This window comes from Amborella trichopoda, chromosome 9, assembly GCF_054954075.1.
Source record: "Amborella trichopoda isolate Santa Cruz 75 chromosome 9, AtrichopodaSantaCruz75HAP2 v2.0, whole genome shotgun sequence".
NCBI lineage: Eukaryota > Viridiplantae > Streptophyta > Magnoliopsida > Amborellales > Amborellaceae > Amborella > Amborella trichopoda.
Window position 1 is genome coordinate 52,764,103 of NC_142344.1, and position 25,070 is coordinate 52,789,172.

At 36.2% G+C, this 25,070-nt stretch overlaps 1 protein-coding gene across 6 annotated transcripts; it reads right to left on the reverse strand.

Moving 5' to 3' along the window:
* Positions 1–1,981: 1,981 nt before the first annotated feature.
* Positions 1,982–23,850, reverse strand: LOC18441567 (chaperone protein dnaJ GFA2, mitochondrial). Of its 6 annotated transcripts, XR_016040321.1 has the most exons (19): positions 23,581–23,850; positions 23,375–23,465; positions 22,703–22,780; positions 22,533–22,624; positions 21,634–21,717; positions 21,513–21,551; positions 14,586–14,702; positions 9,356–9,406; positions 9,171–9,258; positions 8,943–9,007; positions 8,758–8,832; positions 7,411–7,448; positions 6,926–6,998; positions 3,682–3,773; positions 3,380–3,451; positions 2,874–2,930; positions 2,721–2,769; positions 2,425–2,491; positions 1,982–2,325 (listed from the first exon to the last, which is right to left on the reverse strand). XR_016040321.1 is itself a non-coding variant. In XM_011627803.3 (18 exons), the coding sequence occupies exons 1-18, from the start codon at positions 23,668–23,670 to the stop codon at positions 2,229–2,231; spliced, it is 1,377 nt and encodes a 458-aa protein (XP_011626105.1). In that variant the 5' UTR covers positions 23,671–23,850; the 3' UTR covers positions 1,982–2,228. The 6 variants fall into 6 exon arrangements, 3 of the variants coding, with proteins under 3 accessions (XP_011626105.1, XP_088702283.1, XP_020527520.1); XM_011627803.3 differs by lacking the exon at positions 7,411–7,448; XM_088846157.1 differs by lacking the exon at positions 7,411–7,448 and having other exon boundaries at positions 22,492–22,624; positions 23,581–23,663.
* Between the last annotated feature and the right edge of the window lie 1,220 nt (positions 23,851–25,070).

Sequence of the window (25,070 nt, forward strand, 5' to 3'; positions counted from 1 at the left end):
TTGTATGATGTTGATCATCTATCATTGATATTTTAAATTTCAGTATCAAAACACCCTAATCACAAATAGCAGATAAACAATTGTAAAACAAATTTTGTAGTTCGAAATATGAACATTTATATCAATTGTTTTTCAGCTAATTTTCCTAAAATAGCACAAATTTCAAACCTTTTTGTTTTTTAACTTAAATTTCAGACAATTTTCTGATTTACACTAATTGAAGAGAAGTCAAAACAATTGTTGAATCAATAGTTTCCTTTTCCTACCTTTAGCTGTTTTCCCATTAGCTTGTGATTCGAATTGGTAAATTACCCAACCCATATTTTGTTCTTTTACCTTAAATTTCAATCTTTTTTGCTTTTTACCTTAAATTTTAAGTCATTTTTTTTATTTATACTAATTGAAGAGAATTCAAAAGAATTGCTTAATCAATCATTTTTCTTTTTTCTCTTAACAATGTATGTTTTTCCATTAGCTTTTGATTTGAATTGGTCGATTACCCGATCCATATTGGTTTACTATAGGACCAACCCAAAAGATTCCACATATTTTTGTGTGTGTGTGTGGGGGAAGGGGGGGGGGGGAGATTATAGACCCCTACCCATTTTGGAAAGAGTCAATATGTTGAGAGTGTTAAGTGAGAATGGATTTGGAAAGAGTCGATATCTTAAAATGTTTGTGAGAAGGGAGACAGTAACTTTTGACCCTACCCATTTTGGAAAGAGTCAATATGTTGAGCGTGTTTAAGTGAGAATGGATTTGGAAAATATCAGTATGTTGGAAGTGTTTGTGAGAATGAAGGCCTAGGATCAATGTTACTACCACCACGACCCCAGCCCCATTCTCATTTCGCATATTGTTATGCTGGTTTTCAATATTATTTTCACTTCCGAAATTTTTGAGGTGGCTCATAAGTGCATAAGGAAAATTTAATGTAAGACGAATTCAAGACCTCCCATGACTCTTGGGCTCGTATGGAATGAGTCAAAAATATAGGTGCATAATAACTTTAAGGTATTGCTGGATTGCCTTTTTTTTGCGCACTGTACAACTAATAAGAGAAGTAGGATCCCAACCCCAGGGTTTTGTTAGGCTATACCATTTGATGGTGCACCTTAAAATGCTCAACATTTTTTTACATTAAAATATCTTTGAATTGTAATGCAAAATTTTTTAAATACGGGCATTTTTTATCATTTAGAAAAGTAGAATGGATATTTTTATAAAATTTTATTAAACTACACCACTTGGTGTGGACCTTAAAGTGCTCAACATTTTTTGACATTAAAACACCCTTGAATCGTAATACAAAATTTTTCAAATAAGAGCATTTTTATTCATTTAAAAAGATAGAATGGATATTTTTATAAAAAAATAATGACATTTTATTAGCAGTTAAAAACAATTAATACATCTTGTAGGTGATGTCACACACCATATCGATGATGTCATTGTCTACTATGATAAATAAATGTTTTTGTTTTTATTAGAAATTTTTAATTTATCCTTGACTAATTACTTAAAATACCCTTAAACAAAAAATTACTATACTATAAGATAAGAATATCTAAATATCTAAAAATGTTGCGCACTGATCTACACCACAAGTGGTATAGCCTAACAAAACCCTGCAAAATTTTTGAAGCTGATTAGTCCAGTAAATGTGTGGTATTCTAAAAGCTTTCCCAACACACCCTTACAAACGGCTACTTTTACCTCAACAACTCGGACCAGGTCCTTTTAGCTGTAGAACTTATGATCCCAAGCCGCTTTGTACTGAGATTCTCCTCCAGTAAGCGAGAGTCTCACCTAATCTGCCCCACATTTTTCATCCCATAATAATAGGGAGCTTCACACCAAAGATAATCGGCTCCCTAGGTTTCAACTGCCATTTAGTTTCCCCATTCAGTTAGAAGTAAAAATAACAAAATAAAAAACTGAATAGAGACCTATTTTTGAGTAATATAGATCAACAAGAAACTGCAGTTTGGAACCTCGGATGCTTCAACCACCACCTGATAAATATATATACACAATTTTTAATAAAACTATGCAATGACTGCATGCTCAGTTGCCATAATCAGGCCTTTTAATAGCTTAATTTATCATCTGATAAATATGTAGGGATAAACTATTGTACAAACTACGAACTCCAATCTATATTCATGTAACTCCTACAAAATTTCAAGCCCACAGGGGAATAGAGAAGAGCTGGTTGTTCAATTATTTTATCCACTCGCCCCAGCTGCAGTCTTCTCTTGCTCTCCTTGTTGCTCCTCCTTCGCAAATTCCTCAATTAGCATGCGCTGCCTATGAGTCAGATTCCTGAAAGGAGAGATGCAAAAGATCAAAACTCTCTCTCTCTCTCGCACACAAATTCAGGTCATAAAAGCTGAAGATCAGTATTCTGACAAAAATACTTACGTCGGGATGATTACTCTAAAATTGACATATTGATTCCCAAATAATGATGAGCCCTGGGACTTTATACCTGCATGAGTAAAATTAATTCATACAAAGTAGAATTAATTCACACGGGCGCATGAATCCAGTAGAACCAAACTAAAAATAATACATATATATTTTTGAGCATAAAAACCCATAGTCAATGCTTCAAAGGGATTGGTAGAACTTAACTGCACAATCAGAAACTCAAAAAAAGAACGACAACTTTGCAGGACTAATAAATTGCTAGAAAGTTTATGCCATTTTTTTAATACCTTTCCCTTTCAAGACAACTTTCTGACCATGTTGAGTGCCTTGACGAACCTAAAGACAAATTTGCAAAAACAAAAGACCATTGTCACAACATCAGCAATTTAAAGAAAAAAAGTCAACTGCAAAGAATTAAGGAGGACAAACTAGAAAGAGACCTTCAGGACGACATCTCCTGTTAGAGTTGGGACCTGAATGGTTCCACCCAAAATTGCCTGTTTGTGAACAACAAAGAGTTCAGTAAAAATCACTAATAGAACATGCAACTGAATCATAAAGAATGATTTCCAGGACGCAATCCACATTTGACTCATTATAAGAAAATACAACATTTATATTGAGAATTAGGAAACACAATATGACTAAATAAATGTACTAGTCATCATGTTTGGGCGTAGCACAAGCTACTTTGTGTCGTGTATTCATAAAGGAAATAGTTCCCAAAAAACACGTCGCTTCTTACATTTTCTTCTTTTGTTTGACAAGCTTACAAAGGAATGGAACTTGAGATGTTGTGCTATGAAAACCCATGTCAATTGTTACATTTATCATTCCCTAAATGCTTCCAAATCTCAACACAAAAAGTGAGGATTTCAGTTCTTATGCTTCAAGATAAGAACAATTCAGTATGCGGAAAGAAATAACAATGAAAGAAGCCACAAACCTGAGTGAAGCTGACAACTGCATCAACATGAATGTCAGGGCCCTCCCTCCGAAAAACTGGGTCCTCACGGACCTGCAAAAAGTCCACACAGTACTATGATAATCCCAAGCTCATGTGATATCTCCCTCCCTCACACATGCGATACACATGCCTACAAACACGCGCAAGTGTACGCACCCACGCGCATGCATGCATACACATGAATAAAACTGGTTGTCAACTACATACCACACACACACGCACATGTCTAAAAGTGGTTATCAACTAGATATGCATGGGAAAGATCAGTACGGAGATGTTACCTTGATGGCTACATAGAGGTCCCCAGGTGGATTGCCTTCAGGATCAGCACCACCACTTCTAAAAATCCTCAAAGTTTCATTATCCTCAATTCCTGCATGTTTTAAATATAGGGGAATAAACAAAACCGGAAAACTTTTTACCAGCTGGCATCTTAAAAATAACAGTCGTTAGGAACAAGAAAGAACAAGGGTTCCTCATTTCATATACTTAACTATGTTAATGTATAAACAGTGGGGTCCAGGCCACCCAGCACCTAGGCGGGTGGCCCAGAACCTGGGCAGCCCAATGCCCAGTAAAAAGAAAAATGTTTGTAGTCCAAGTGTCTAAGTCTAACAGTATAAGTATGTGACACATAAACCATAATCCATATTTCCAAGATGAGAAGAATTTAGATAGTCAATAATCCATATTTTCATACAATGCTAGAACCATACAAGTATACATACAAGAGTTAGATAGTATAACCTAGAAACTAAAAAATAAGAAAAATAAAATATACAGCATAAGACTCAATAGTCAATACCAAGAGTCGAGCGTCTTCATTCTTCAGTCATCATCATCATCATCAGGAGTAGGGTAAGCATCTTCATTCTTCTGAATCTGCCTCTTCCACCTCTTCTTCTACCTCCCTCTTGATTTGTGCAAATGAGCCCCTAGGAGTCTTGGCTGCTCTACCTAGTGCCTCTTCAGCCTTTTCTTCTTTTTGTACTTCCCTGAACTCAAATATTGTAAAATCTCCTCCTTGGTAGCCTAAAGAACATTTTAGCATGGGGCAACATCCCCTTTAATACTGGTAAGGTATTTCTTGAATCGATAAATACCCCTTCAGTATCATTTCCACAATAATTACACCAATACGATTTTTGTCATTCGGATTCGGGTTATGACCATACTTGCAACCCGGATCACCACTTCTAAAAGAACCTGGAGAAGATATTTCCATAGAAGAAGACTCATTTTCTTTCTACATTCAAATTGTCTAATCTCATCCCGAATAGCTCCAGGAACCTTTTCACAAGAAGCAACATTCCCTGTAATACCGTTAAGGTGATTCTTGAATCGGTTAATACCACCATTGGTATCTTTTTTACAAAAATTATACCTTATACAATTTTTATCGTTTGGTTTCAAGTTATAACTATACTTCCAACCCGAAATAGCAGAACCAGAAATAGACCTATCCAAATGACCAAGGATTTTGTTCTTGTTTATGTTTTACTGAACCCATATATTGGTTAATTTGCTCTCTGATAGCTTCAGGAACATTTTTACAAGGGGCAACATTCCCCTTAATGCCGGCAAGATGTTTCTTCAACCGATTTATGCCCCCTTTTGTATTCTTTTCACAATAATTGCATCTTATGCAATTTTTATCCAAAACAATTCGGGTTATATCCATATTTCCAACCCGGATCACCACTTCGAATTGATCCTGAAGAAGACATCTCAAAATAATACAAGCAATCTAAAAAATAAAATTTTGCCCGTACTTTGATTGCTCAATCTCCAAACTTCCACCTCTGAGATGTTTTCTAGTGCTAAAATCAACAAAACACCCTCTAATAAGCCTAAAAAACTCCAAAACTAAATCTAATCTTAACGTGTGATGTTTGAATCCATTTCTCATAACTTTGAGAAACACTTCGTTCCAATAAAAATCACAAAATCTTGTTTTCTTTAGGTTACTCTCTCTATAAAATAAGCTCTAGTGGGTTTAGGTTTCAAATGAACCTAAAACCCACCTTTGAAAACAATTTTTTTTCAAAAAAAAGAAACAAAAAAAAAAACAAAAAAAAAACCCTTAACAAAGGCATTTCCGCCCTTGGGCAGGACACAGGCCCTGGGCTAGGCGTTGGTCGCCCGCCTAGGGAAGTGCCCTACCGCCTAATTTAAGCCACCTGGGCGGTCCGCTTTTTAAAACATTGTTGTATAAACTGTAAAAATGATATCTAAATAACTTCACAATGTTGAATGCAATTCAATGGGCTATAAAGAGGCAGCAGTTCCTAAGTTGTCAATTAGTCGCAGAAGTTATGGAATTGAGTGGGCATGGAAATGCAATATTTTGCCCTTTTTTTTGGGGGGGCGGAAGTGGCCTGTCAATCTTGTCATGGGCTTGTAATACCAATGAGGTGGCAGATAAGTTTGCAAGGTGAGGTTCTCCTCCATTTCAGTTTGTGAAGATGCGTTCGCAAGGTGTGCTTCTCCATTTCAGTTTGCTTTTCGACTTCTTAGTTTAAACATGACTCTTAAGTGATTGAATGGTAAGGTCCTACAATCAGCAAAGCTTCTAACACTGGAGATTCCACTAACTCTGTGCAGGTAACAAGGGTACTATGTCAACAAAGGCATTCCATTCGAGTGTTAAAAACATCTAGGCAGCCAAGGGCTGTAGACTCATCGCCTATGGCCAGGCAGGTGCCTATGGTAGAGGGCCTCTAGCACCCGCCTTGGTAGCCAAGGTATGCTTAGGTGGGCCAGGCCAAGAAGAAGAAGAGAAAAGGCACTGCTTTGACATGATTTATTTGCCCGAACGGAGCTGGGAGTACTATTGACATTTAACAAGAGAAAAAAGGGAAGAGTGTACCATGATTTGCAAGCCACAAAGGGGAAGGGAGTGCTGCTTTGACGTGATTTGCAAGCAAGAAAGAGGTGGGAGTATGATGAAATGTCACAAGAGACAACAGGGGAAGAAGGTAACGGTGGAAACGAGACAAAAGGGGAAGGGAGCATGATGATGTGGTAAAAGAGACAGGGAAGGAAAGTACATTTATGTGGAACAAGAGAGAGTGGAAGGGAATACAAAGTTGTTGCATACTCTCAGCCCCACACCACACACACACCCTCCAAATGGCCTTTGGTCAAGGCGCCTTAGTCATGAGGCACCTGCTTAGGCGGGTAAGGCCCCACCTAGGCAGTCAGGACCCCTGCCACCAGGCAGCCCATCTCCCCATTTTTTAACACTCTTTCATTTCTATTTCACTTTTACAATAAGCCCTTGTATCAGCAGTCTATATCACAAGTTCAAAATTGATGAAATGAAAAACTCAAGTACACCAAGTACAAACCTGTTGAAAGTGTTTTATGTTTCTTTTGTTTTTCAAAAGAATGCAAAGAAATATCAATGTGAAGCATAAATGAAATTACTTACAAAAAAATTATAAATAGAACTTCTAAAAGCAATAGAAATTCTAAAGTACACAACATGTTGCTTAATCCATTGGGATATTCATCAAGGCATACCTGGAATCACATCTAGTCTCACTGTCTTAGATCCCTTTACCACTCTATCCCCCTTGCATGACTTGCAAAAATCCTAAACAAGAAGGAATCGTGTGAAATATAATAAAGAAGCCTCAAAAGTACATAAATGAAGGACCACTACTTGTGATCAAATGTAGCAGATCATATGGGAACACATATCATCAAGGTTACATCAACCAAATATTCTGATAAAATACTAACTCCTCTGGTTTTGAGCCAAACTGGACTTTGTTTGAAATGTTATGTTTAATTGTTCTTGTTTACATGTTACATTATTATTCTACTATAGAAGGTATAGTATTAGTTATACTAGGATTTGTGTATTTTTGGCAATTGCATATTTATAGAGTTTGAATGCCCAACATTTTGCTCACAGTATAGAAGCTATATAACTATAGTGACATTGTAAATTTGTTGGTCTTTAAATGTGGTATCTAAAGTTGTTAGTGTATAACTCCATATACCTTATGCACCACCAAGTATACTCTCAAATGAATTGGGCCTGCAAAACAGAATAAGAGGTGTATGCTTGCTTCATAATTTCTTTTAGTTCATGAAGAGCATGATTTTCAAAAGTTTTAAAAACATAATACAGAATCACATTATCAATGATAAGAAATAAAACTGTCAGCTTTGGCTCGAACTGAGAGTCATAGGGGAGAAAACATATATATCAAGTTGCAACACATGACACAAACAAACAAACATGCATATGACATGGAGACAAAAATAAAAATAGAAAGAGGCCACCATATACACTAACCAAGCTAGACTGTATGACCTATAGATGACATAATAACATTTCCCTTTTCTAGAGTAAATAAAATATTATTTCTGTCCATCATATATTTTATATCTTCACCAATTTTTTTAATTTTTAATATTTTCATCTTTTTCATAAATTATAATCCACCAAGAAAGATCAGCAGCCTGACACTGCACCCACATGTAGAACCCAAACCAAGCATCTCCGCCTAACACCATAGTTGATTGGAATGAGAGAGGAACGGAGAGCAGGAATAACGGATCAAGACATCAGGGAGCTCCTAGGTATGGAGCACATTCTGTAAAAAATTTAAATTAAAAAATTTATTAAAAGATATGTATTTCTAATAAACGCGCACTATGCAATAAAAAAAGGGAACACAAGAATGGGAAACAAAAAAGTAATTATTAATCGAATTTTATTTCATGAATAAATAATATTTTTATATTCTTTCAGGAGTAGTTAATGTAATAATAATCTCACAAAATACAAAAAAAAAAAAAAAAATTAAGATATGCCAGAATAACAGGAAGCAGATTGTTTATTCACTAAATTCTGATTTATTACAACTTCACACTTTACAACATCCAAAAGCATAACATAACAAGCTGCTTTATTTGCAATTTAACACTTTACACGTTTGACTACCATTATTTTAATGAACAAAAAACTTTAATGGTTTAAAGTGCCTCAGGCTAATTTAAAGTTTCCCTTATTCAGCAGTCTTTTACGTAAAAACATTTGCCCCACAATTTCGAAGTTTTCATTACAAACTCCCCAAATATTAAGGCTAGAACTACTTTTATAGGACACAGATTTCCTATGTGCATCCCCACATGTTTCCAGCTTAGTTACAGAAATGGATGATTAAGATCAAATGAAGGCCGACAATGGGATGCACTAAACATGGTCCAAAAGACCAGCATGAAGCTCCACCATCCATGGGGGTTTGGGAATTTCCTGAGAAATTTCAATTTCTTAGGAAAGATTTGCACTGAAGGTACATCTAATATAATAGGCATGACAACAAAAAGACAAGTTTTACCGTAACAGTCTTTCCACTTCCACCACACTGTGAACAAGTCGACTGCAACCTAAAAGGACCTCTTTGCATAAATATCTGCAGAAGCAAAGGAAGAATTGACAAGCCAATTCCATATACAAATACTATAAGCATCTGTAGAAATCTTTTAAACATTGGGAAAGCAAACACTTAAGATGTGTGCTAACCATTCCAGAACCTCTACATGCCCTACAAGTCTTCGGTCTAGTTCCAGGAGGAACACCAGTTCCATCTGTATGGTAAGTGAAAAACATGAGCATCTTAAAATTCTTAAAGTCTCCAAAATATACATCAAGTAAGACAGTAAATCAGAATAGCCATGCTATACACTTCAAAATATCTATACCCAACAAAGAAAGATAAACAGAACAATGGGAGCGAAGAAATGCCCATACCACAAGTTTCACAAGGTACAGCAGTCTGGAACGTTACAGTTTTTGTGCACCCTTGAACAGCTTCCATGAATGATATTTCGAGAGAAATCTGTCACCAAGGTTTTTTAAGATTTTAAATTTTATTGCTTTCATTTAGATAAAAGAATATCTACGAATAGCTCTCAAACAACATTTTGTTTACCAACCTTAACATCTTGGCCACCAAATGCCTTTTGATGAAACATGTTCTTCAAAGCCTGCAGTGTATCGTCACCAGCCAAAAAAATTAGCCTCATATACTCTAAAGAAGAAACATAATATAAAACAAAAACAAAAAAAAAACAAAAACAATTTTTTTTTTTTTTTTTTAAGCTAACAGAAATCTACAGCAAGTGAAGGTAACAGGTGGCATCGCAGCAACAAATGGAATAATATACAGAATCCATTTTTATTGAACATCACTGCCATAAACTTCTGAAGATCCATCAAAAATGGCTCAATCAAAGTACAATCATCAAATCATCATAAAGCAGTTAGCCATATTAAACAAGCTGCAACCACTTAAGCACATAACAAACTCAAACAAATTATTCAACATGAGAGAATATTGTATTTGCTAATTATTTATAAAGTCCAGACATTCTAGCATCTAACATTATGGGAAATTATCGACCTGTTTTCAGTAATTTGAAAGTACTAATTTGGAATGCACTTGGAAAAATCAGAAAGTCACGTGGTAAGTTTGCATTTTCTGTTGGCGAATGACCTAAACTACAGACATCCCAAAATTATTTGAGATAGAAGACAAATTATTTATTTCCATGCAAAGAATTACGACATAAACATAGTCTTTGCAAAATATGTTAGCAAATCCCAATATACATAAATAAGGAGAATAGTTTTCTATGTCTGAATTACAGCTCCTAGGTACTCCGGAGCATAAACCTAGAGATTGGTGCATTCACCCACTCTAGGCCACTAACCGCTCCTGACTTGACAAACATATGCCAAGGTGATTTCACATAAAGTTGTCAGGACCAGACTATAGGTCGAATCAGTGAGGGCACTGGTTCGGTCAAACCGGTTCACCAGCCAAACTGGTCAAAAAATCAAAAATAAAAAATAGGAAATACAAAAATTTTAAACAGAAAATAAGGAAAATCAGAAAAAATCTAAAAAGAAAAAAGGAGATTTATTAGGAACAAAAGTAAAATAAGATAACATAAACTCAAAAAAAATAACAAAAATAAAACTATAACACATCATATGTCCATATCTCATGATGCACTCCGATGAACTCATCAAGCAATACACAATCCATGATATTCAACAATTTTTATCCATAAACATTACCCCTAATTCCATTGAAGAGTTAAAGAACCAAAAACAAACTAAACAAGTAAATAATAAAAAACCTACTATTTATGTGCAAAACAAATGCACAACAAAAAAGCAAAAAACCTTCAACATGAAACTATTACAGCAAAAAGAACGATTAAATTGAATAAAAGAAACAACTATTTCATTGATTTGAAAAAGAAACTCACTTTTGGCAAAAACCTTAAAAATCCAAAAATTTTATTTTTTAAATATAAAAAATAAATAAAAAAGAAAGAGGGCCGATTGATGGCCATAATCCTCTACAAAGGTTGTTGGGTAATCAATTTTTTAAACCCCCAATACCTCCAAAATATTAAACACAAAACAACTCAAGAAATTTCTAAAGGATGAAATTCTCCTAAAGAAAATGACCAAAATTGACCCGAAAAAGGACAAAAAAAAGGAGGTTTGTTTCAGTATTTTTCAACCCATGTTAGAACCGGCTCGTTCGATCCATCCACAGGTTCAAGCTGTTTCAATGAACATTCCACTTCGAGGGGCTTGAACCGACCGGAATGGCCACCAGTTAGGCGGCCAGTCCGATCGAGTCTTAGACAACTTTGATCTTACAAACCTCTTTTTGAAGAAAGCTATGTTATTTAAAATTATCCATTACAAATTCGGAGAGTAAAACCCAGGAAAAAAAATCCCCTCGCGTAATAAGTCCTCTTTTTTTTTTTTTGGGGGGAAGGGGGGAGGGGGGGGGGGGGGGGGGGGGGTGGTATTTACCAAATAGAAAAATCGGAGAGATAAAGGTTGATTTAGTTTGTTGTTTGATGACAAATAATCAAATTCAAAGCAAACCTTAAACAAAATTTATATTAAACAAATATTGCCATAGGCGAATGTCGACCATGCAACTGTTGATATTTATTAGATCTGATAAAATGGATGTGTCCATAATATATCTTAACATCAGTAAATAAGTTGGGTAACTGGCACTGTTATTCAATGGGAACCCAATGAAAGATATGTCATAATGGTTGCCCATTTCTGTCTAATCAAAATATTAAAATATCTTTAATGATTATTTCATATTAGAACATTTATTAAGAAACTAAAAAAGTGAAAAATGTTATTGAAGAATAGAAAGAAATAGTATAAATAAATATGTAAATGGAAAACACATGATAAAACATGAACATCTCCATAGCCAAAAGGAAACCTAATCATTAGCAATAAATAATCCAAAAGAAAACTTAGTAACAGAGCCCGAAACTTCCCACATTCCTTCTCCAACAGCAGTTTCCCATTTGACCCCAAGAAATTAGCCAACCTTATAATGTCACATTTTGCAAATTTGGTGAACTCCAAAAGTTGCCTTCAAGTAAATCGTATCAAGTTTTTCAGTAATTCCTATTTGACTCAGCATGGAGAAGCTGGAAGCTGATGAGAGCGAAAGCATGAAACTAGCTAGAAGTTAGAACTACTCTACAACAGAAAACCAGGTTTGGTTATAACTACTAAACCACCACTACACTCCTTCACTTTGCTTAGGATTGTGTCGAATGTGACCACATAATAAATTAGCCATGGCCATTAAACCAATCCTGCAAAACCTTCACTAGAGTCCCAAAAAGGCTCAAAACATTTCATCTACAACAAAATTCAACAGTACGATATTCCAACGTGATTAACGTAGCCTTTAGCTCACCTGAACCTGATTGTCCTAAAAGAAAGAACACAAGTTTTAGTGTAGCCTTCAACTCATATTGAACCTGAACATTCCAAAAGAAAGAACAATTGCCCAGTCTTCCAAAATTCTGCCGCTCAGCTGCCTAGGCTGCCAATCGCCTAAGCGGGACACCTAGGCGGCTTGTATCTTAGCACCCACCCAGGAGGACAAGGCGCCGCCTAGGCACTGCCTCGATGCAGCTTGCCGAGGGCGGAAAAATGGCCTCAACTATGGTCAAAATATTAGTTCCCATTTTGAGGGACATTCTAAACCCCCAAAACCAAATCCGTGCCTTCTACAGAGATAAAAACTCCCCAAAAACCACTATTTTGTGATTTATCAAAAGATCGATAAATGTTCGATTTTTTCGATTTCTTTGTTCGATCGTGGAGACATCAATCTGCCATGGGCAATGTTAAAAAAAGTGTTCACGGGTGCCTAGGCATTTTAGGGGCCTGGCTGCCTGCCATGAATATTTGATATCCCAAAACCAAATATTATGGATATTAATTAATAAATAATAATATTATTATAACTTATATAATGTGAATAGTCCCTACTTGTCCTTGTTCTTGGGCGCCCGCCTAGGAGGGCGGCCCTACCCCTAAAATGCCTAGGCGCCCGCCAACGCTTTTTTTAACATTGCACAAGGCAGATTGATGTCTCCACGACAACATTCTTCTTCCACCAACTTGGCCCAATAAACCCCTCTTTTCTTCCTATCCTAATACCTTGAGGCTCTTCCCTTCCCTGCTCGCTAGCCCACTACCTTCAGACACATAAAAAATCTGAGACAATTTTTCCATGCTTCAACTGTTACTACTAACTACATTGACCGTAAGTACTCCCCACTAAATATTTCGAAGAGGCGGGAGAAAAACAATACAAGGACCAGGCAGCCCATTCTCTTGAATACCCAAGATTGTAACCATTGACCTCTTCAATAAATAATAGACAATTGTTCCACAAAGGCATTGACAGAGGCATACAGATGCCCTGGAACAATCATATACGAGCTGTTTACGCAAAAACCATAACCACCACTTCCTCTGACCCAAACAAAAAAAGATGCACCTGACAATGAACTGACAACATCACGTGCTCCTCATCCATTCGCCCCAACAGCATCACAAAAACCAAAAAAACCATCTCCCTTCCATCCAGAAACGCTAATGGCCATCAGTGACACCTTTTAATCCTGCGACACAATATGCTGCTTTGTTACTGGTAAATATCTAGCAATCTTGTCAAAGGTAAATATCTAGCAATCTTGTCCCACCACCCCCCCCCACCCCCCCTTCCCATTCCTCATACATGGCATAACCTAGTAGAATCTCCTCCATTCCCATCCTTCCCCACTCATACAAATAGGACCTATTGTTACAACCTTGTTTACAACACCCACAGGCCACACAGGTGTAGTTCTCCCTTGACGGGAAAGTTAAACCATGTGCATCACTCCAGACAGAATAGATAACCCTTCAAGTGTCCTTCTAACCTGGTCATTCTTAAGGAACGAGATTAGTACATAAAGTACTATCTAGCTAATAGCCAGACTTTGGACAGCCACATCAGAGGGTTTGCTCAAAAATGACTCCGTAGACCTTTATAACTAAACTGACTGAGGTCCCAAACTTGAAAATTAGATTAATAATGTTAATTGAGGACCACAAAAAATGCCCAACAACCACAAAAAATGCCCAACAACCACAAACTACATGAGGCAGGGTAATAGGAGAACCACGTCATGAGGCCCACCAATTGCTTCTTTCCCTCCTTGCCACCCCATTGACTCCATCATGGATCCCACCTCGGGGACTCAAAACAACAAAAAGGAAAACCATCCTGGAAGGAAATCCCTTTCCAACTTTCTTCAATACACCAAAGATTTTAAAGAAAAACTTCACATGAACTAACACTTAATCCCACTAAATGCATATCAAATACTTGCAAAAAATAAGTATAAATTGAGCATAAGAAGGAGAAAAAAAAGGAGGAATACTAGGGTCAACGTCAGCCACATATGATGCAAGATTTGGAAGCATTAGTTTCATAACAATCTCCAGAAAACCTAGGTAAACCAACTTGACAAATCACTCATAAAAAATTATAAAACTGATATAAAAATGTGAGAAAGTAATGTCTACAACCAAGGCTTCAGAATCAGACACAAAACAAATAAATGAAAGCAAAAGAACAACTGCAACAAACATTGTTGCAACAAGTTTAAGGCCAATATAATTCAATAAACAAAAGCCAATATATATGATACAGGTAAAAGATATATCAGCCTAAGTACATACAACCACATAGACTGTGACATCCAATGATCAGAAGCAAAACAATATGCCCCCTTGAGAGATGATGACACAGGCATATACCTCATTCATTCCTCCACCAAAAATATCTTCGAAACCAAAGCCAAATCCACCAGTGCCAAATCCAGGATCACCTGGACCACCTCCTGCAGCAGCTTGTTCAAATGCATCAGGACCCACCTACAATCACCCCCATAAAAAGGAATTGTGCTTTATAAGTACAAAAGCAACTACAGAAAAAGAACAAATTGGTTTCCTGCTAAAACTAAATGAATTCCTACTGCAGTCAAGATCTATAGATAACAAAGAAAACAAGTAATATAGAAAATGTTCCCAGTTTGATGCCAGGTATCTGAGATCTATTACATCAAAAACAGAAAGTAAGCCATTCTAGGTCTGTTTCGAGAGCACATTATGCTAAAATTACATTTAACAAAAAAAAAACAAACAATTGGTTATACATAGCAACATGAGAACAAGACAAGATCCACTGACATGTGATCGACATTAAAAAAGATTTTAAGAATGACTTGTGATCGATATTAAAATTATGATGTGTTTCCTACCATAGTAATCCAGAAACAGAAACAGGTTCAAACTAAATCAGAGAGTTGTTTTATGTTTTCGAAAGGAACCATAATGCAGAAAGTTAGACGACCAAAACAATTTCTTCCTGGAAAGAAGATACCAGACGGTGCACAATGACTACTAAGTTACTGTATTTTTTTAAATTTATATACTGGGTCATTGAATTCAATTCAGATTAATATAAAGTACAAAAAATAGACCTAGAAGCTAGGTATCCTGTGAACTACTATCCAAGAAAAGACCATGATTACAAGGGTTGTTGAGAAGAGGGACTTTATTTCAAACTTTCAATAGTCCACTTCTTGATCCTAAGGAATGCCTTGTCCCAAGGTTTCTTCAGGATTTTCCTAGGGTGGCCAACCAAACCGAAGAAGATAGAGAAATTTACGTACATGCAATATTGGGGGGGGGGGGGGAGGGAGGTCAATTTCAAAATGGGAACGTTTGTTCCAAATTACAGAAGGCACCTCCCCCCTCCCCCCCCACCCCCGGCGTTTTTTTCCCCAAGTTACCCCCATGTCCGATAAGCCAAACACCGGAATGGTACACCGGAAAGGTGGGGTTTTTTGCATTCTCTCTCTCTCCCTCCCTTTCTCACACCCATTCACCCAGCCGCTCCACTCTCTCTCTCTCTCATACCCATACCCCAAAACCCCACTTTTAGAGTGGAGAGAGCAGGAGGCTTTCTCTCTCTAGCGCCGATGAGCACCAGCCCAAAAAGCTGGTGGGTTGGGAAGAGAGAGAACATGAGAATTGTGGGTCTTCTCTCTCTTGAAACAATGAAGAGAGAAGAGATTCTTGTGCAAGAATCAGGGGGCGTTAATGGCGGTTCAGAGAATAGAGCGATAAATTCAAAGAGGTCGCTCTATGAGATCACGGGATTAAACAGGTTTAATGGCAGCAGGGCCATTAATGGCGATAAAAGTGAGGAGAAAGGCAAGAGATGGTTTGGTTTGACTAGGCATTGGCTCGGTAACAGAGAAAATAGCAGGGAGAGTTTCTCATAACTCCATTAATGGCAGATTAATACTAGAAAACCAGAGCTCCTTTGAAGTTGCAGAAGCCAAAACCAGAGAAAAAAATACCCCAATTTAGCTTTAACTTCTTATGAGTAATTATGAAGAATTTCAATTGAAGAAGTTCCTAAAGTCATGAAAACCCCCTCTTTTTCTCCTCAATCAAAACCCACAAATATTCAGAAGTTACAGAGCTGAAGCCCTAGATAATGCTCCTCTTTTTTCTGAAATCTCTCTCTTTGCAATTTTTCAGCGCCAAAAGAAGGCAAAATTTCAGTCGTTTCGTTCGGAGTTTGTTTTTGGTAAATCACTTGAAGGGGAAAAAGTGGGTGCAGAGAGATACAGAGGAAATACACTCGCAAAGGGTTTGGACTTTCAAGACTCTTTCTCTCTCTAGCTCTCCCACAGATCTGGACTCTCTATCTAACTTTATTACAGACACAATACCCATTCTCTCTCTCGACCAGAAGTTCCCCAATCTCTTTCCAATCTCTTGCCCCGAGCCCCATTTGCAAATTTATCGAGCTTTGATTGAGACCCATCTTCTTGGTTCTTCAGCTCTCAATCTTTGATCTCTTCAACAAGAGAACTTTAACCCAGTGAAGTAACCACGATGCCATGGATGGCTGCTCTGGGTTGTAGAGAGAGAGAGGAAAGAGAGCATCAGATAGAAGAGAAATGAGGGAAAGAAATGGCGGAGTTGGTTTTGGGGATTCAAAGAGCTGTCTGGTATTTGCATTACCGGACAATTGTTTTTCGTTCAAACTAAAAAACACACCTGTCCGGTGTTCGGTTTACCAGACAGGGGGTAACTTGGGGGAAAACAAATGCCGGGAAGGGGGGATGCCACCCGCACTTTGGGACAAACGTGTTCACATTTTATAATTGACCCCCCCAAATATGGTCCATACATAAATTTCTCAAGAAGATAACCCAAGGGCAATTTTGTCAAGCCCCGACTGCTAACCGAAGAAGCAAGGGCAAGGGTCTAGTTGGACCGGCCAGACCGGACTAATTCACCGTCAGACTGGTTAGAAGATTCAAATATTAACAAAAAAAAAAAAAACTATGAAGAAGGGAAAAGGCAAAAAAATGCGTAAAATATGAATAAATCTAGAAAATATATATCAAACAAAAAAAAAAAAAAAAACTACAACAACAAATAAGTGAACAAACATCAAGCAACAATACATCAATACTCAAGCATAAAACAATAACATGATGAAAAGAACTAGACAAGAAGCTCAAAATAAGGAATAAAGAAGTAAAACAATACACTACTATTGAATTTTTTCTATTTCCTTTTTCTAATTCTACTTTTTAAGGGCTTTTACATATTGTAGCCCTTCAAATTCAAAACTACGATGAAGCAACCAAAAATACATAAATCCATAAATAACAAAGTACCGATTTCTTTTTTTTCTTTTTTTTTGTAAAAGCCCTTAAAAAAGGAAAAATCAAATAAAAAAATTTGTTTTGCATTCTCTGTTCTTGCATTTTAAGGGTTTATACAATTTGTGAAATCCCCTAAAAGTCAAAACTAAAAACTTAAAAATAAAAAAAAATCATTTTTCTGTTTCTGGTTTTAAGAACGTTTACAACCACACAATGGGAAAACCCATAAGAAACCGAAAATGAAAAAAATACAAAATAACTTTTCGTTTTCTACTTTTTGTTTTTCCCATTAACGGTCCTTACTTTTCAAGGTTTTAAAATTTACATTTTGTAAAAGCCCTTACAAGTTAGAAATACAAAACCTAAAATACAAAGAAAATACACACACAACTTTTGCTTTTCGAATATTCTGTTTTCAAAGGGTTTTTTAAAACTTGTAAAAGCCCTTTAATTTTTACAAGTCTCTTTAATTTTGCAAATTTTACTATTTGTAAAATTTTGTGAAATTCATAAAATTTTACAATGCCAAAAATGCAAAAAATAAAATAAAACGATGCATGAAACAATTTTTTTTTTTTTTTCTCTTTTTTTTTTTGAGGGGGGGTTTTGGGATTTATCAAAATTCATATAAGAGATCAACTATTTAACAGCTTCCCTGTATTTTTTTATTTAATTTCAAAATACCCATAAATACACACGACCATGAGTTGGAAGAGTAGAAAAGGGGCAAATTGTTAAATTCTTGAAACATTAGGAATATTTTGATAAATTGCCCTTTTTTTACATTTCCAATTATACTTTTTAAAGGCTTTTATAAATTGTGAAAGCCCTTCAAAAGAATAAAAAATAACAACCAAAAATGAAAAATTCATAAACAAAAATCTTTGTAAAAGATCAAATTTCCTAAACCCAAACAGGAAACAAAGAAATTCTTTGCCTTTTCCAAATCCAAAACCAAAGAAAAACTCACTTGGGGGTTGTACATGGATTTTTGGAAAAGGGCTGCAATAACTGACCTTTTTCTTACTCCTTCAGGGCCGGCCAATTCAGTCTTAAACTAGTAGCTTGAATGGTTTTTATCCATATCTTTTGATTTAATTTCAAAATACCCATTAAAATACACATAACCATGACTTGGAATCATTGTTTTAAATGCAATCGCATCGCCTCATAATGCGCTATACGCCTTGAAGTGCATCGCATGGAGGCGCATATGAACTTTGGTGGGATGCGCATATGCAGCCTCATAGTGCATAGTGCATATGTGTCGCATAGCTTGTGGGCGAACATAGTGCACATGACTTGTCTTGACTCTTGAACTCTTCATAGACTTTTAGTAGTTGTATATTTCTTTGCTTTGGAATTCGTAACTTTAAATTGCGGATTTGTGATTATAGTTTTTGGATGTTCATGAATTATGATAATTTGATGACTTCTAATGTCCTCTATATAGTAAGCTTCAAATTTCTACTTTATGTTTCTAATGTCTTCTATCAGAGGATTCAAAGTCTCTGGTAGCTGATAATATTGGAGTTAATGAATAAATTAAATACCTACTATCACATAAATCACCTTTACATTTTTATTTTTGAAGGAATAAATCACCTTTATATTTTTTCCATGCATTATTTTGAGATTTTTTGGAATTTTTTATATTTATTGACCACATCAGGGTGATGCATGCAGCACATCTGTACCGTATCGCCGCATTGGCCCCCCAACCACATCCCATATTTTAAAACACTAGTTGGAATAGTTTGAAAAGGGGCAAATAGTTAAACTCTTGAAACGTTAAGTGTATTTTGATAAATTGCCCTTTTTTGCATTTTTGATGGTGCTTTTTAAAGGCTTTTACATATTGTAAAAGCCCTTTAAAAGAATCAAAAATAAAAAAGAAAAAACAATGTTTTCTTTGCCTCGTCCAAATCCAAAACAAATAAAAAAAACACTTAGAGGGTTGTAACTGGATCTCTGGAGAAGGACCACAAACGAACCTTTTTCTTACTCCTTCGGGGCCGGCCACTTCAGTCCTAAACTAGTGGTAGTGGATTGATGGATCCGGACATTGGACAGGCTGATCCATCAGCCTAAACCAGCTCGATGAACCAGCCAGTCCAATAACCTTAATGGACCGGAAAAGGTAATGGTTCCTGGTCCCGCCCAACCCTATCCAGTGAAGGAGGGCCCTGGATAGCCAAAACAGCACTTCCAAGATAGTTTCAATCCGTTCCCAGCAGAGTCCTCAAGGAGGATCTGACAAGAAAGAGACCCACATTGTCCTCTTTCAAATCCTACCTAAATCTCTTTATGTGATGGCCTCCTCCTCACAGATTCATCAAAAACAAAACAAATAAACCCTCTTCATGGACCCCAATAGTCAATCTAATACCTCTATTGCTATGCCGCTCAAGTTCCTTAAAAGCAAGGCACTTGACCATCCAATCCCCACACCACCCAGAGTCGCCTTACTCAATGCCCCGGGGAGCATTTACTTCATAAGATTTGAACATGTTGATGACATTTGCATAATACAAGGTAGGTCATCTTGCCTTTGTTCATCTCAAATTCTTTACTTTGCAGTCGTAAATGAAGAATTCACTAATATTCAACAAGTGCAAATGAAATTAAGGATCAAAAGCTCGTGCCTGAAAACCAAAACTGCAGTATCTTAGAATGATCCAACATAGGCCTCTATGGACATTTTAGGGAATGACACAGATTAAAAAACCAACTTGGAAATCTCAACTCTTCTTCTTCTTGGAAAACTCTTGCTCTGCTATATCATAATCATGGCATCCGGATCTTCAAGTCATATGACACAACTCACTTCAGGCTACTCTAACTCCTCAAAATATAGAAATCAATTCTTGTAGATGGATATGATTTCAAATTCTATTTGCAAGCATAAGGGATGTTCCTATCAATTTGTCAAGTGTATTTCATGTTCCCAAATAAAAATCAGATATAAGCCTTCAACCCAATAATTAAATAACCAAATCACTTAATTTATGCTGCTAATTTTCATCCCAATGGTTACTTTCTGATCCAGAAACCAACGATCAATACTAGTTTGGACAGAAAATGATAGTTAAATTATCAATCAAGAAAAGGTGACATCTGATCATCACTAGAGAATCTATGTCCTTTACACATTTCTCAATGCTCCTAGTACATGTCATCACCGGTTCTTGTCACTTTCTTGCACAAATATTGCGACATCAGGCATTCCTATGGTAAACATTTTTCTCTCCACAAAAGAATGCTTCTCATAACTATTCCATGTTGTTCTCTCTACAAGTTTTATTCCCTTGAGGCTACTTTGGACGTATGTGTTGCACTATTCTCTTCCTGTACACAGAAGAGCACTTTGATAATTTTGTTAGACATAAGAAAAATTCAAATATTGCCAAAGAGCATATTAATTCTTTGCTCATTATAGGGCGCATGTCACGGGAGCCACTATTTTCCAAGGGAACCACTCAATAATACTAAAGAATATTAGAGGCATAATACATGCTTACCATGGTTCTGTTACTTCAATGTATATAATTGATCAGCATTTTTTTTATTGTTTGTGTAAGTGATAGGTATTATAGAGCAATGTTATCAACTGAAAGAAAAACCGAGGTTTAATATTAATCAAACTCCAATTAAAGCTAGTTCTTCTATAGAGGCCCCAATATATGCAAGTGTGAATACATCGGACCAAATCATTCTAAAAACTAACATAATAATTTGCAAAAAGTCCCACCGACAATCCATAAATTTCATCACAGAAGTAAAATAACAAAAGTACGCTATAAAGATTTGGCAAAATCAAACAAGAACGAACACCAATACTGGACAGAAATGACAACATACATGCACATATCTGTGAGAAGTAAAAGAGAACAGGATTAAAACAATCCTTCCATAAATGAAGCTAAAACACCAGAATAGGACATACAAATCCAGAAATAAAGCAAGAGAATCTGAATTAGTATGACCATACCTGATCATAAAGGGATCGTTTTTCATCATCCTTCAGAACCTACAAAGCAGCCCAAAGGTGTAAAGATCAGCTACTTTGACAAACCTTTCATTAAAGATACCTTTCTAAGCTGAAGAACCACCTCATATGCACGTTGAACCTCCTGAAACTTTTTCTCAGCATCTACATCATATTTATTTGTATCGGGATGGAGCTTCTTTGCAAGCTACAATCCGTTCAAGAAAGCAGAGAAAGATCAATTAGAAAAAGTCATGCATAGATTAATATTTCGACATATAACAGCTTATGATTTATATTTTGTAACCAAACTTTTTGTGAGCCTAGTGTTACAAAGTACTAGCTAATTTTCTCTTAATTCTCTTCACTTGCAGGTTACAAGAAAGGTGTACATAAATTGTTCTTCAAGTATAGTACATTTCCATTATAACATCCATTGGTGGGGTAAAGGTGGTTCTTTTGCCCAGGAGAAAATAGAAGGGAATATTCTCTCAATTAAGGACAGTACTCCTCCCCCACTTTCCCACCTTTTTTTCATCTTTATTTATTCCTTTTATTTCTGGATGTGTTTTTGTTGCATGCTCTGTGAAACTGATGTAATCTCTTTACTTAAACAGCTGTTCCAAGAACGAGAATGTCTGTGTCAATTAAGTAGTGAAAGATGTTGTCTGGTCGTTCATTACCTTCAAAAGGTTTTCAAGTATGTGGACTATTTGGAGTTTTATTTGCAAGGAACTGCAACTTACATCCTCAACCATGTACTACTAGTTTCATCTCTTGAGCCCTCACAAATCATAAACTTAAATTCTTTCGACAATTCCAACATGATAAGTTATAAAGAGAATAGCAAGAAATAATGGATATTCCATAATAGAGAATTTTTTATTTCAACATATTCAAAATATAATAATAGAGCAATTTGTTTTTGGGAGTATCAACCACAGAGCAAGACATGTAGTAAGAATAAAAATATGACACTAACCGCATAATAAGCTGTAGTAAGAATAAAAGGATGACGCTAACCGCATAATAAGCTTTCTTTATTTCTGGTGCAGTAGCATTTCTGCTCACTCCAAGCACTTCATAGTAGTCCTTTGAAGGTATGGAACAGGTTCCTGACATATCATTAGAAACACATCAGCTGATTCACAAGAAACTCGAAAACAAAATTATCAACCCTATACGAGACACACCTGTAGCATGAAACAACCTAATTGCTGCATTTCTATTTCCATGAATTGCTTGACTCCAAACTCCACTTCTTTGGTTGACTGCATAAGAAAGCAACCACACAAAATGTGAACCCAAATGCACAAATGCACATATTCAAAGGGCATAAGAAGTTATTCAGGTGGCATGATAGCAGCAAATTTCGTATTAAAAGATACCCCCGGGAGACTGGTAACCAAGAGAACTTGTCGAATATAAAGGATAAATACGGTGATAGAGTGTATCCAAACATGACAAGAAAAGGTAATGAAAATCTCGTAACAAATTTCATTTTCTCCCCAAACACATCCTTTCCAAAATCCAAACAACCATTCTACCACATGAATCCTAGTTTCGATGATGAGTACTCTTTTATCGGAGAAGTTTTAAAGTCTCATCTCCTTTCATGCCAACCAAAGAAAATTGTGCCATTGAAATCATTAACCAATCAAAATTCTCACTATCCACCATAAAAGCCCGACTTTTCTAGCAAAAAAAATAGATAAACAAATAAATAACTATCGAAGTGAGAGAACATTAGAACCCAAACACCTTTCAAATCAAACCTTTTCTTTCTTTCCTTTTTCAAATCAAAGCCAGAAATATGTAAACTCATTAAACAAAAAGCACAAAATCTACTGAGTTGAATCCCCAACCGTAAGCTCCAGAACGAGCAGCACACGAGCTCCAATGCCGGGTCCCATTCTTCAACTGGGAACACAACCAATGCCGGGTCCCATCCTTCAACTGCAAACACAATAATGATTCATGAAAGACAAACCATCAACATGAGAGACAAACCAAGAGACGCTAGATGAAAGTGGAATCTTTTCATAGAACATGAAAAGATTCTAAGGCGTACCGGATTTGAAGATTGTACTATGAATGAGCAGCGATTAGAGGTCCTTCGAGCGAGCAAGTATACGAGCTTGAGCTCATTGGAGCGGGCCATTGAAGGCAATTGTGCAGCAATTTACAGAGACAAAAAGATACGAGGAAAGATCCAGAAAGAGACGGCCTTCGTGTTTATTTAGCCCGAGTACATGAAGCGGGCCCAATAAATCTGGGCCCAATAAATTCTTTCGTGATTATTTAGCAGGAGGACGCTAATGAATTCTTTCGTGTTTATTTAACCGGAGAACCGTAATAAAGCGGGCCCAATAAAACGAAAATGGAAAAGAATTCAAGGAGGAGAGCCGCTACGTGGCCCGAGTGACCAAACTGAACTCAATTTATTCATTATATTGCGGTTGTGTCCTCTAGTTGTTCACGATATTGAGTTGCCGACTTAGATTTACGTACTCGAGAGGTGAGATGTTGAATTCGGTGCTATCCAAAATCATTAATATTGAAATATTTTTTAATTTAAGTAGAATTTAGATATTTTTATTCTCTCTAAAAATAGAAAGATATTAGGTTAGTTTCAAAAAAAATATTAGGTTAATTTCATCTCACTTATTTGTGTTGTGATTCTTTCTAAAACAAAAAGATATTATGTTAGTTTCTTAAAACAAATGTTATCCTATAAACTACAAAATGATAATAATACAAATCTATCTAATAATAATAATACTTTAATTCAAGATAAATCTTAACAATAATCCTGTCACATACCAATTAATTCATTTCATTAAATTCAAGATAATTGAATTCTTTCTAGAAACTATCGTATCTAAACCATGGTCAACTTTATGACTTGAATAACTTAAGATGTGAATATCCCTAAATATTTTATCCATCATTCATTGATATCACTTAATATATAATATATGAATAATGGTGGGCAAAGATGAAAAATTCCATTATTTTAACTTTTTTTACTCATCTATTAATAAGTTCAAATTTCAAAAATAAATTTTTTTTTTTTTTTTAAAAAACTTTTACCACTCAATCTCCTCCTATGTCTCAACTTGTAAACGTTGTTTCTAGTTCTTAATAGCCATTTATCGAAAGTGCTTATAGTGAAACACTAATGTAAGGCTTAAATAAGTGGATTCATGATTTTCGAAAGCTTGTTGAGAGTAAAGTATGTGAAAATCATGAAAAGGGCGTGAAAATTATTGAGAGCAAGCTTGTGGAGCTGGAGCATGAAGTTGACGCACACGGTTTCTCCATCGCCGCAGCGGAAATCCTCCTCCTTGACGTCCTCGATTGGGCAGGGCACAGGCGAGAACTCGAAGTTGAGTTCCAGGAGAGCCGGTTACCGGAGGCTGTTAGGGAGGGGACTGGGTTCGGGCCTAGGCTCGATGCTGGGATGCCGGAAATCCGGATCTTGGCTGGTTTTCGTCACTTTGGCTCTCTTACGTCCTCACTTTCTCTCTCTATCGTCCTCACTCACTTTCTCTCTCTAAC